The following is a 14,242-nucleotide window of genomic DNA, read 5'->3' as shown; positions in this document are numbered from 1 at the left end:
TATTGTCCCCAACAATGGGGGTCCTTTAAAGGCATGCATAGGTCCCAAACTGTGAGGATTGGTCGGAAAATTATTTTTTCATTGCTGTCGTAACTACAAATGGTTGTGAAATGAGGCAGTCAGTAAACAAGGACTAAAAGGACTAGTGAAACCCAATGCTATGGTCTTAGATTTTAAAATGAACAAAGCATTGTAATTTAGACCAGAGACTGTGCAGCTTAAAGTTGTGATTTCATCACATCCATGAAGGTCCATTTCCGGAATTGGAAGAGATGAATTTATCTCTTCTAATGATTATTATATGGTTGGAGGAATAGCATGCTGAAGTATATTTCTTACTACTAAGCTTGCTCCTTCATTAGTTATAAATAATCTTATTGTTACTTGTTATTAGTACATAATAATAAGATCCTAAGTGGGACGCGGTGGCTCAGTGGGCTAAGAAGCTGAGATTGTCGATCAGATGTTTGGCAGTTCAGTGGTTCGAAACCCTAGTGCTGTGTAACGGAGTAATTTCCCGTTACACAGCTTCTGCCAACCTAGCAGTTCGAAAGCATGTAAAAATGCAAGTAGAAAAATAGGGACCACATTGGTGGGGAGGTAACAGTCTACGGAGAGGGGCGGCATACAAATCTAATAAATAAATAAATAAATAAGACCTTCATTAAGACCTTCTAAAGACGGGCTACAAGAATGGTGGAAGGTCTTAAGCATAAAACGTATCAGGAAAGACTTAATGAACTCAATCTGTATAGTCTGGAGGACAGAAGGAAAAGGGGGGACATGATCAAAACATTTAAATATGTTAAAGGGTTAAATAAGGTCCAGGAGGGAAGTGTTTTTAATAGGAAAGTGAACACAAGAACAAGGGGACACAATCTGAAGTTAGTTGGGGGAAAGATCAAAAGCAACATGAGAAAATATTATTTTACTGAAAGAGTAGTAGATCCTTGGAACAAACTTCCAGCAAACATGGTTGATAAATCCACAGTAACTGAATGTAAACATGCCTGGGATAAACATATATCCATCCTAAGATAAAATACAGAAAATAGTATAAGGGCAGACTAGATGGATCATGAGGTCTTTTTCTGCCGTCAGTCTTCTATGTTTCTATGTTTCTATAAATAAACAGTGTTCCCTGCGCCTTCGGCATTTAGCCATACCGGCCACATGACAACAGAGTTGTCTTTGGACAGCGCTGGCTCTTTGGAATGGAGATGAGCACCACCCCTTAGAATCAGGAACAACTAGCACACATGTGCAAGGGGAACCTTTTCCTTTACCTTAATAGGATCCTAACCACAGTGTCTGCTTTATTTTTCCCTCTCCACATATAAGCTTCAGGTGGACCCAATCGTTTTCTGAAAGAAGATAGGATGAAGGAAATGGATGCACTCACCAGCTTTTACTTCTACAGTGGCTCGGTCCACATCACTCTCCCCTTTGGCATCAACCACTTTTAGATGAAAGGTGTACGTTCCCTCCACCAAATTGGAGAGAAACAGAATGGGATGATGATCCGAATTATTTAGCACCTCCTGTATTTCACACAAACACCCAAAAGGAAACATAGCAGAAATTCAAGATCCAGCAAAGGTCTTGAGGATGCTTCAAACTCTTAGAAACATTGCACACAAACACATGTACACAGTATAGCAAAATGGATTATCTCCTTCATGTGGAGGAGAAACTGTAAGTAACCCAGGTTTCCTTATGCAGTTTTGATCAACAACATAACCCAGTAATAGTGAACCTATAGCATGAGTGCCATAGGTGGTACATGGAGCCATATCTGCTGGCACATAAGCCATTGGCCCAGCTCAGCTCCAACATGCATGTGTGTGCCAGCCAGCTGATTTTTGGCTCACACAGAGGCACTGAGAGGGTATTTTTGGCTTCCAGAGAGCCTCCAGGGGGATGGGAGAAGGTGATTTTTCTCTCACTCGGCTCCAGGGAAGCCTTTGGAGCCTGTGGAAGGCCAAACACAAGCCTACTGGGCCCACCAGAAGTTGGAAAACAGGCCATTTCCGGCCTCCAGAGGGCCTCCGAGGGGCAGGGGAAGCTGTTTTCACCCTTCTCAAGCATTGAATTATGGGTTCAGGCACTTGCGCATGTGCGATAGTGCATGCATGCGCTCTTTTGGCACCCAAGGAAAAAAAGGTTTGCCATCACTGACATAACCAGTAAAGCACCAGAAATGCAGGACAGGCCTCTTTAAAAAAAAAGAGAGAGAGAGAATCTGAGATTTTGAAGAAAGTACATTAAGTCATTCTGATTAAATACAATTGCAGATAAAGTGAGCAAATATCAAGGGCCAATTAAGAGTGAAATAGATTTAAAAATTAAGGACAGAGCAAGGGTATTTCATAGATACAATAGCAACCATTACACAGAGATAACGCTGTGTAGCTTCAGGATGTGCTGTTTCCTCTCTGGTTATCTTCTATTAGAGCGCTCCAAAGGGCCCCTGGGGTTAATTAGTTTTATACAGATTTTACAGACTTCTCCTGTACAATATTTATGGCAGTTGTTTCCAACCTATTTAGAGGGCAACTGACTGAGGAAAATTGCTCTAAAGGAAAACAAAATTCAATATAGTGGATTGTCCCTAGCTTGTGAGCTGCTGTTATCATTCATGTGATTGTGCAAAATATGGCTAAACCTTCATGAGGCTCACAAATAGGCATAAGCTCTGCAGAAAACATGGTAGCAGACCTCTCATTACCCACCCCTGCTGCAGGGCTGCTCTCATCCCGGGTCCATAGGAAGGTGACAATTCCTTTGTCATCCGTAGATTGGGACCCATCAAGCTCTGCCGTGTTTGTAGGGAGAGTGATGGTAACGGTGTTCCCCACAATTTTTGCCACAGGAGGCTGATTTATCTCTGGGCGAAAAAGGAAGACGGAAAGGTTAGAAGGCAAATGAGTCTAGAGGGTAACAGTAGGTGTAGATACACCAGGAGAGGGATATTGGGAACATTCATTCCAGCATGGAGTCCATTATTAGCCATAACACCCAACTGGATTAATCATATTACTATGGTAAATATTAAACAATTATTGCCAACCTGCCTTCCATTGAGGACCTGTATACTGCACGAGTCAAAAAGAGGGCGGTGAAAATATTTACTGACTCCTCGCATCCTGGACATAAATTGTTTCAACTCCTACCCTCCAAATGTCGCTATAGAGCACTGAACACCAAGACAACTAGACACAAGAACAGTTTTTCCCCAAAGGCTATCAGTCTGCTAAACAAATAATTCCCTCACCACAGTCAAAATATTCACTAAGGCTGCATTACTATTACTATTAGTCTTCTCACCCATATCCTTCCACTTATGACTGTATCACTATAACTTGTTGCTTGTATCATTACAATTTATATTAATATTGTTTCCTGATTGCTTCTTTGTACCGTATGACAATCATTAAGTGTTGTACCTCATGATTCTTGACAAATGTATCTTTCCTTTTATGTACAGTGAGAGCATACAGTGGGGAAAAATGTATTCAGTCAGACACCAGTTGTGCAAGCTCTCCCACTTAAAAAGATGAGAGGCCTGAAACTGACATCATAGGTAGACCTCAACCATGAGAGACAACATGAGAGAACACATCCAGAAAATCACATTGTCTGATTTTTAACGAAAATCTTTTCCCCCACTGTATGTACCAAAGACAAATATTCTATTCTTTTATATTTAAAAATATATTTCTGGATTATTTCAACTTTCTTTGTAATTAATTGATAACTTTGAGGGAAATGATCAACCATGTTCTGGCTAGCCGAGCTTTACCAAGCTAGCCAGAATATGGTTGATCATTTCCCTCAAAGTTATCAATTAATTACAAAGAAAGTTGTATAGTCCAGAAATATATTTATTTTTAAATTCCCATTAGTTGTCGCAGGAGAAAGTAATTGCAGAATAAAGCAACAGCCAGGATGCTGGTTTAGTTCAGTGTTTCTCAAAATGAGCAACTTTAAGATGTGTAATCTTAACTCTCAGAATTCTCCAGCCAGCAGGCTTAACTTCGATTCCCAGAATTCCTCTGCCAGCATGGTCTATCTGATTTGATGGCCATTAATATATTATGAATTTGTACCTGGCACTCACCTTCTTTCACAATGACAGTAACTGAACTTTGTCCTTGTAAATTCCGTTCATCTTTGACTGTTAGTGTGAATTTGTACACTCCTACTTTAAGCCCAGAGACTGTGGCTATGCTGCTGTTGGCATTTTCCAGTTTCACACCATCTGGGCCCCTGACACAGAAGAAATAAGTTGAACTTCACAGAACTGCTTGCACAGAAAAGAAAGAAAAATGCCTGGGTCCATCAATCTCTTATAACAAAGGATTTCTGTCTCACTGTAGGTTTCAGGGAGCCTGAAGTCAACATTAATTATATAATCCCATGACAATTGTTGTGTTTTTTAAAAGATTCTTCCTCCTGCCTCCAAGATGATTATCCTTAATTTTAGCCAGAAAAAATATATTCTACCACAGAGTTCCCAACCCCCCGATTTGTGGCCCAGAACTGGTCCACAAAGCATTGGGAACTGGCCTGCGCAACCACATGAAGCTCCATTTGTGCAATGCACCAAACCATCCCCCCCAGCGCCACTGCTAGTCTGGAGACCCAGGAAGGTTGGTGATTGCGGTTCTACTACACATCTAATGTCAGAGGTGGGTTCCAACCGGTTCTAAACAGTTCTATAGAACTGGTAGTAAACTGGTGGCGACGTCATGGAGCCAGTTCTGTCAGTTCCGGTCCGATGGCATCTTATTTATTTATTTATTTTATTTATTCAATTTTTATGCCGCCCTTCTCCTTAGACTCAGGGCAACTTACAACATGTAAGCAATAGTACTTTTTGAAAGAGCCAGCGTATTGCCCCCACAATCTGGGTCCTCATTTGACCCACCTCGGAAGGATGGAAAGCTGAGTCAACCTCGAGCTGGTGATGAGATTTGAACCACTGACCTACAGATCTAGTCAGCTTCAGTGGCCTGCAGTACAGCACTCTACCTGCTGCGCCACCCCGGCTCTTGTTTTTTGCTTTTTTTTTTTTTTGCTTTATTTTTGCTTCCACGCATGCACAAAGCCAACTATATGGCACTGTGCATGCGTGTACGCAAAACGCACCCCTGCAGCTTGAAATACGTGCACAGACACATGGGGCAGAAGGAAGCAAACCAGCATTGATGTAGGAAAGAACCCACCCCTGTTTTAGGTCATATAGAAGGAATTCTTGACTGCTCCAGGGAAGGCTGCCTTGGTGTGAATACAAGGTGTTTCAAGGTTAGCAGCTTAAGTACTCAACATCATACTCAAAATAATCTACAACAATTTAGTCTGGGAGAGCAAACTAACTTATGGAGTCTCAGGCCTGTCTCAAGGTCTCAACTTAAGTAAGCAGAGCAGAGTAAATGTGTAATATATGGGGGTTTTTTCTCCACACAAAAAAACAACCCTCAAGTGCGGGAGGAAAGAGAGACATACTGTGTTTTCTCCCAAAGGAAGGAGACAATCTTCTGGTCATCTGAGCTCTTGCTGCCATCCAGAGTGGTGCTGTCCACTGGTAGGGTGAGTTCTTTGTCTGGACCAGCATCTGCCCTGGGAGGCTTATTGTTTTCTGAATAACAAATCAGAAATTGAAGAGACTAAGAATGTAGCAGAATGCTCGTAAAGAGAGGCATACAGATGGATAAACACAGGTGAAATTGATTTATAGGAAGTCAGACAATTATCTAACCCAGAGGTCTCCAACCTCCCATTGACCCCAATTTTCAAATATGACTCTTTTCTGTCACTGCTAAGTCAAAATGCTTTAAAAATGCAGGAAGACTTGAAATCCAACAAAGGTCCTGCATTATGGATTTTTCATAAACAGTCTTAAAATATAAAGTTAAGTTACACATTATAAATTTATTTGGGTACTGCCATATCTTGTTTCACTCACTTTTTATGGGATTTATACATTTATTTAACATAATCGGCTTCTACTGGGTGAACAAGGAAGCTTTCTATAAATCCAATGGAGAGATTGTAAGTGGCCTAGACAACAGTGAGAACTTAAACTTCAATCTCCTTTTTTGGCATTAGCAGAATAATAATATGTCACAAAACAGGCATTTATTTTGTTGGTAGGAGCTGCCATAGGCACGCACATGCACACACAGAGAGCGCCTGAGGGCCAAAGGGAGATGGGCTCTGAATTCCCTAGAGGGTACATGGTCAATATTTTTGGCATGTCTGTTGTTGGTTTCTTTTTATTCTTATTTTCTGAGGATTTGAACTGTTTTAAAAATAAAAATCTTTCAGGTTCGGATACTTTTTTTGTCAAAATATAAACTTAAGTTCAAATATTTTATAAAAAATCAAAATATCCTGCTCAGGTTTGGGATAATGATCACAGGTGGGATGTGGCATGTGGCCTATGAATTGCTCAGCCTTCTAATTCTCTCTATATGTGAGATAAGATCTTGACCAAGAGAGTGGCGTATCCAGCTAATGCTACCCATTGCCTCATAGCATAGAGTTTTCCTTTCCATATCAGCCCTACATTTCAGACTAAGATATAGCACATGGAGAGTAGGTTAGCAAAGTTTTAACAGATTTCCATTAAAGACCTCAATATACAGTATAGAAACTACTGTAGAGGCTTAGCTCTCTCCAGCAAATTTTTAGATTTTTTTTCTGGATGGTAATTCTTTGTGCTATGCAACATGCCATTTCTAAAGCCCAAGGAAGTTTCGAATGCTACTTTTTATTCTTTAAGAGTGTGTGCATTTATTTGGGGAAAATGTTTTTTTTTAAAAGAAGTCAAGGCCTTTTAAGTTCCATTGGTTGCAGCAATAGTATTTTAAAAGCATGTGTCCCTGTAGAATGATACTCAAGAAGTTAGTTAGAATAAATTAGTACATCGCTGTATTAACATCCCCACTCTACATCTGGTCCATAACTATAACTAGGTTTCTAGGAGGTAACAGGGATTTGCCTTTTGCATTCCCTTATGCAAAACAGTTTGTTTTGAAAGGATACCTACCAGGCTGTACAATTACAGTGACCTCAGCAGTGGACTGATGTCCAGCAGAATCTGTCACTGTCAGTTGATAGGTGTAATCACCTTCACGCATGGCTGAGAGCTGCAGGGTTGAAGTCCTGACGCCCTATAAAGAGGAGGAGGAGGAGAGCAGGATTTAATATATTACTAACCATTTCATTATTTTGAATCAACATTCTGGGGCAAGAAATAACAAAACACAGCCTCCTATTCAAGCTTGCAAAGGCTGCATGTTGCAGAGGGGATGGGCATCACCAAAGTGGAACTTACCTAGCTCAAATAGGAAACTGTTATTATTGCTACCGTCAAGAAAAGAAAGGATAGGTTACAGCTCCCAATATGTCTATCCAATCCGTAGTCCATGAACTAAGAACTTGTAATTCTCCAGATATTGCTAACTTCAATTCCCAACAACCCTCACCACTAGCTGTGTTTCTGAGGGATTCACAAGTTTTAGTTCAAGATCTGGAGAGCCACAAGTTGCTTATCCCTCCTTAGATTCCTCATCTCAGTACAGCAGAGAGATAAGGAAGGCTGATTAAACTTTTCATTTTGGATGGCCAGAATGAATCCAATAGAATAGAATAGAAATAAAAACAGAAAAGAAATAGGAATAGAATAGAATATGTCAGTACTTCACCGGTTGGGTTTGTCAATAGATGAACTAACCAGCAATGTATGTTTGGAAGAATTAGTATAAGGGCTAGGGCTGCAGTTAGCCATAAAAGGGAGTCAGATGTGTTACTCTTCATTGGTTATTGCGGCTAGTCTTGCTAATGCTTGCTATTGCTCTATTGCTCTTGCTAATTCCCTGATCTCACTCTGCTAATTTTGTCTGTATGACTATATTATATATTTTCTGTGTGCTAAATGTCGGTCTATGTATTATGTATTTATGGTATTATATAGAACTGTGTGTTCTGCAGGAGAGGAATATTGTAGAATTATATATTTCTATAGAACTGTGTGTTCTGAAGGGGAATAAGAACATAAGAACATAAGAAGAGTCATGCTGAATCAGCCCATCGAGTCCAGCATTCTGTGTCACCAATTGTCCATGGGGATCTTGAGCAGAAAGAGAAGGCAAAACCCTCCCTATTCCTTAACCCCCAACAAATGGTACTCAAGGGAATCCTGCCTGCCTCATCCAACGTTTCAATAACCACTGATACACTTGGCCTTCAGGAATCTGTCTAATCCTGCCTTGAAGCTATCAAAGCTGACAGCTGTCAAGACCTCTTCTGGAAGTGAATTCCATAAACTAATGACCCTTTGGGTGAAGAAATATTTCCCTTTATTTGTCCTCACTTTCTTACCTATGAGTTTTATGGAGTGCCCCCTCGTCCTAGTATTGTGTGATAGAGAAAATAATTTTTCTCCATTTTTTCTATCCCATGCATGATTTTATACACTTCGATCAAGTCACCCCTTAAACTCCGTCTTTCAAGGCTTGATCACACCTGTTGCCCATTCTTGCACCTTTCCCAGTTCCATTATATCCTTCTTGAGGTGCGGTGACCAGAACTGTACACAGTACTCCAAGTGTGGTCATACCATCGATTTGTACAGAGGCAATGCAACACTTGCCGACTTATTTTCGATTCCCTTTCTAATCATGCCAAGCATGGAATTTGCTTTTTTCACTGTTGCTGCGCACTGGGTTGACAACTTCATTGAGCTGTCCACCAAAACCCCAGGATCCCTTTCTTGGGTTGAATATTATATTGTTTAGCTGCTGTATGTATAGAACTGTATATTCTGATATCTGGTTTGTATATGATTGCTTGACTTGGATATGTATGTAGTTGGCTGTTTACTGATTAATCTATTGAATACATTGTAAATAATATTTATATTCTTACTTATTAATCTGTGTTATTGGCTGAAAACCCACCACTGCCACATATACTCTGTTTCTAAGTCTAGGATTCTAACATTGGTTATAAGCCCAGTGTGGAATGCTAACAGAATGGAATGGAATTCTTTATTGGCCAAGTACAATTGGACACACAAGGAATTTGTCTTTGGTGCATATCCTCTCATAGGGTAGAAATAAGCAATCAAATCATATTAGGAAACCATCTAGAATTAAGAAACAAATTAGAAACAATCAATATAAATCCTGAGTATACAAGTTACAGCCATAGAGTCATAAGTGGGAGATGATGTTTGATAGGAATGATGAGAAGACTAATAGTAATTTGTTTAGTAGAGTGATGGCATTCAGGAAAAAGATGTCCTTGTGTCTAGTTGTTTTGGTGTGCAGCATTCTACAGTGAAGTTTTGAGGCTAGGAGTTGAAACAGTTTATGTCCAGGATGGAAGGGGTCTGTAGATATTTTCTTTTTTGACTCGTGCAGTATACAGCCCCTTAACCCAAGGGTTACACCTCAGATAAGCACAATTTTAGTTCTTATTTCAGAACTAAGGAATACAGTTAAATGAAAGCTAATCTGGGAGACTTGGATATCATGCATTTTGGTGAAGAAAACTAGCCTTGGGTACTTATATGCATGGCAATTCTGATCTAGAAGAGGAACAGCAACCAACCCAGCCAAAAATTACATTGTCAGCAGGAGAGAACCTAACCATCTCGCCACCTTTTCTATGGATTGAACCAAAATGTCCACTATTAAAGAAAATGCATGAGACAGGAATTTCCACATTTATTTTCATTACATTTATCGAAAATGAGAGGTAGATGGATAATCACTAGGCCAGGGTGTCCCCAAATTTGCCAACTTTTAGATTTGTGAACTTCAAATTCTCCAGCCAGCTATGCTGAGTCATAAAATTCCTTGAAAATAAAAAGGGCATGTGACTGCAGCCAATTTAAAGCTTGCCCACTAGCGTGTCTTGAACACAAATGTTAACATTAAGAACCATATTATTTCTTAATAATGTAGAATCATTTGTTATAAAAGCAAATATTGGATACCAATTGTCTACAAAAATTAGTATATTTTTTCCCCAAGTTGAGTTGTAAAGTGTATTAAGAAAAAGTTTAGGATCTCCTTGAAACGGGGGTCCTGGTGATCTTACCTGCATTTCTGCTACCTTGACTTTGCTGTTGGGGCTAAGGGACCATTCGTAGCTGACAATGCCGTGGTCATCTGTGCTCTGATTTCCATAAAGGGTGATGGAATTTTGAGGCAGAGTGATCACTTGATTGGGGCCTGCATTTGCCACGGGAGGGTAATCCACCGCTTTGTTCACTGTCAGGCTAGCGGTGGTAGAGTTGCTGGCTCCATCAGAATCCACCACAGTGAGGCTAAAGTGGGAGAGAAGATGAGGCAGTGTAAAGATCAAGCCTGAAAGGGAACAATTTTGCAGGCAGCGATCAGAGCTGAACCTGGCAATCGGACGCATGCTACCTCCAATGTTTTTCACTTGCATTTATTAGCTCCTAACAGAATTGGCTGAAATGTTGAGATGGTGCTTAGTTGAACATGTGCGGCAAAATGCCTGGCTATAGGGGTTATTTATTTCCCATGCTGATGAAACCGAAATTTAAGTAAATATTATTTATTTATTTATTTATTTATTTATTTATTTATTATTATTATTATTTAATTATTTATTTATTTATTTATTTATTTGATTTGATTTGTATGCTGCCCCTCTCTGCAGACTCGGGGCGGCTAACAACAGCAATAAAACAGCATATAATAATAATGCAATACTAAAACAGTTTAAAACCCTTATTATAAAACCAAACATATGTACAGACATACCATGCATAAAATTGTAAAGGCCTAAGGGGAAAGAGTATCTCAATTCCCCCATGCCTGGCGGCAGAGGTGGGTCCCAAGCAGCCCACGAAAGGCAATGAGGGTGGGGGCAACTCCAATCTCCCGGGGGAGTCGGCTCCAGAGGGCCGGGGCCGCCACAGAGAAGGCCCCTCCCCCGGATCCCGCCAAGTGACACTGCCCAGTTGACGGGACCCGGAGAAGACCCACCCTGCGGGACCCAACCGGTCGCCGGGACCCGCGCAGCAGAAGGCGGTCCCCGAGACAATCCGGTCCGGTGCCACGAAGGGCCCCATAGGTCACAACCAACACCCCGAACCGTGACCGGAATCTGATCGGCAACCAATGCAAATATTAATACTTCTGGGAGCAGCTCTAACTGCTGACCACAGCTTAACAGAGTAACACTCTGAAGCCCTGCATTTTTATTCACAGCAAAGTTAGGAGCTTCTTAACAAGCAGTATGGAATTTTCCACTCTTTGCATTGAAGATACATCATTTCCACAATGCACCAAGAAATTCTACAAGACACCAAGCCTCAATTAGTGAAGTCTGGTTGTGCTCCAGGGACTCAGGGGACTTCTTAACAGTGGCCACTATTGAACAGGTCTCTTCCCTAATGGATATGCAGTTGGCTGGTTCAAAAACCCACCTGTACCAATGATCTTTTAATCAAAGCTTTTATTATACTTTCTTGCTATGATCTGGGAAACTGCCTTGTACTGGTGGAATGATATCGAATGCACAATTTTTAAAACTGGTATAATATTAATACCAAACTTCATAATGGTAATTTTATATCATCTGTAGCCCTGGGTATTCTATTAATAAATCTGTTAAAATATTAATGCCATAAATCATTTAAAATAAATATCAGAATTCAGTGCCAGAGGGCTTAAGGCTTGTGTGGTGTGGCAATTTTGTATCATTAAGCATTTGCCAATGCCCCGTAAATAAGGTGAAATTAAAGGAACAATTTGGATAAGGTGGGTGAAAGAAGTGGCCGAAAAGGCTTTTGTGAATAATGGTTTCAGATCTGTGGCAATCTAGTGTGGGCACTTCTGTGTATATGAGTCTCATGAATAATAAGGCTTCTTTGCAATTACCAGTTTCAAGCTAGTACTCACTGCCAAAGTAAATACATTTTTAAAGTGTTCCTCAAAAGTGCCAAAGAAATCCTTTCAGAAACAGCTGAAAAGCCTTGCTAAGCATGAAAAAAGAAGCATAAAGGAACAACTTGGCAATTAAGGCTAGCACACGATCCAAGATTCACTGCTGGTTTTGAATGCACAGATGAAATCTAAGCTGTCACATTTTATAGGCTATTTTCTATTTGATAATCTGTCTGTTCACTTATGGAGGGGTCTGTAACAGAGCCACGCAAACAGTTCATTATTTTAAATCTTTGGCAAAGCAACCCAGGAAACGGCTTCTGAGAAGAGAACATCTGAAGCATACCATCCTACCACTGATCAAAAGGGGAAAGGGGGAGGAAAAAAAAGCTTTTTAGGCTTAAAACATTTCTTCTACAAAGCAAACGGCAGCTATACCAATGAGTAATCCTTATCCTTTAGCTATTAAATTGAAGCCAGCTAGACTAAATACAAGGAAAACTGAATAATATTTTTTCTAATATTTATTTTTTCTATTTACAATCCTGTAATCCCTTTTATCAGTGGTAGAGGCTGGATTGAATGGAGCTGAGTGTTGACTGGCCGGATGTACTTCCTTATTTATTTAAATTGATTATAGCCAGAGGTGGGCTGCTAAGGTGGAACGGTGACGTGTGCTTGCCCCCATGGCTCTGAGTGCTAGTGGAGTCCAGCGCAATTCTGCTACTGCACCTGGGCGTGGAGCGAAACTGTACGCGGACACACAGACGTACCTGTGCCATAGTCACTGTTCCACCTTAGCAGTCCACCTCTGATTATGCCTGCCCAAATCCAATGGTGTGCAATAGCCCCATCCATTAAAACAGATAAACCTAAAACTACAGATAGCCCAAACAACAGAGAATTGCTCCAAAGTATCTCTAGAAAATGTCACCCTTTTACAAAAGAAGTTAATTTAAACATATTGTGACATATCCTCATGATTTTATTATTCATTTGCTGTGTCTTGATAACTCTTAAGATTAGGTTTTTAACTGAAACTTTAGTTAAACAAACAGGTATGTAAATACTATTTTTTTAAAAAGTTGCAGGCCAGGTAGAAGAGAGGGAAGAAGGGATAAATTTAGAAATAAATAATGGAGGATAATGAGCCATTGGATATTCTTTCACTAATGTTCCTAACTCGCTAAAAACAAGCTAATGTGGGGCCCAACTGTTTTATGAATGCAGCAACAGCCTCCTGGATCCAGAATGATGCTAGTAGCAGCTTTGCCAGATTATGTTGTGAACTGAGGTGTATATGCTTATATAAGCAGACCACCTACACAGGCTAACAAACAAAAAAACCTAAAAACCATTGTGGGTAAAAACAGCATTGCTGTTCTTAGAACTGATTTAGTTGCTAAGCTTATTATGTAATCTAAAGTAACACTGTATTTTGGAGTCACAATCTGAGGTAGGATCCCTCGACTTACCGGAATGTGTAATTTCCTGGTACCAGGTTGGTCAATTCCAGAATATCTGTATCAGCAGGTAACTTCTCTTCTCGAAGAGGCCCCTTTAATTCTTCCCAATGATAGCTGACTATTTTGTCATCATCAGTACTATCTGGCCAGTGAACAGAGATGATGTGAGTTTTATTTTACAAGCCACTTTCTCCATAAACATACAATAACAATATTCAAATCTACCGTATTTAAAAATTAGTCTAAAGCTGATGTGTACTTTGTTGTGGTTGGCTCTGCCCCAGCTCCTGCCCCAAGGAATGTGTCACAGGCCTGTTTTGCTCCTGATAGAATCTCCCAACGAAGTCTCCTCTGTCGAAGGAAGCGTGAGTGGCAGGGAAGAGGGGAGTTTGGCAGACAGCCCAGGAGGAGATCAATCATCCTTATCATCCCTGGATTCTGAACAAGAACTTATGACGGACCCATGCATGCGTAGAGTGATGCATAGGAGAGAACAACTGAAGGATTATTACAGGAGATAAGTGAGGCCACCTGTGGTTGGGTGGGGCTGCTGTAATTAGTGCTACAGATAAAAAGAGCAGTGTGCTGGTTTAGCCTCATGGAAGTTTATCTGATTCATAGTTCATCAAGATCATGGTTTCTTGTTTCCCTGTTCAAGACTGTGTGTGGAATTTCTGGACTTTTGGAATTGGACTCAATTTCCCAGTCACTGGGTGAGAAATTGGATTGCATTTAACCTGCGCCTTGTGTGTGTACCAGAAAATCCCTTTGACATTTAAAAAGGGAGTTTTTTCTGCTTTTCTGTTGATAAAGACTTTTGGTTTTCCTTCTATCGTGTGGTGT

The 14,242-nt window shown here is 40.4% G+C and overlaps 1 protein-coding gene across 2 annotated transcripts in view; it reads right to left on the bottom strand.

The window, feature by feature from the left end:
- KIAA0319L (KIAA0319 like) overlaps nt 1–14,242 on the bottom strand; it is a 71,744-nt gene that overhangs the window by 11,603 nt on the left and 45,899 nt on the right. For both annotated transcript variants that reach the window (XM_070764429.1, XM_070764431.1), the window contains 7 exons: nt 13,409–13,541; nt 10,114–10,342; nt 7,055–7,178; nt 5,509–5,641; nt 4,121–4,269; nt 2,733–2,887; nt 1,403–1,541 (listed from right to left, as the gene is read on the bottom strand). In XM_070764429.1, coding sequence (XP_070620530.1) covers nt 1,403–1,541; nt 2,733–2,887; nt 4,121–4,269; nt 5,509–5,641; nt 7,055–7,178; nt 10,114–10,342; nt 13,409–13,541 — 1,062 coding nt within the window. The remainder of the gene's footprint in view (nt 1–1,402; nt 1,542–2,732; nt 2,888–4,120; nt 4,270–5,508; nt 5,642–7,054; nt 7,179–10,113; nt 10,343–13,408; nt 13,542–14,242) is intronic.

This window comes from Erythrolamprus reginae, chromosome 11, assembly GCF_031021105.1.
Source record: "Erythrolamprus reginae isolate rEryReg1 chromosome 11, rEryReg1.hap1, whole genome shotgun sequence".
Taxonomy (NCBI): Eukaryota; Metazoa; Chordata; class Lepidosauria; order Squamata; family Dipsadidae; genus Erythrolamprus; species Erythrolamprus reginae.
This window is presented reverse-complemented; position numbering and strand designations above follow the sequence as displayed.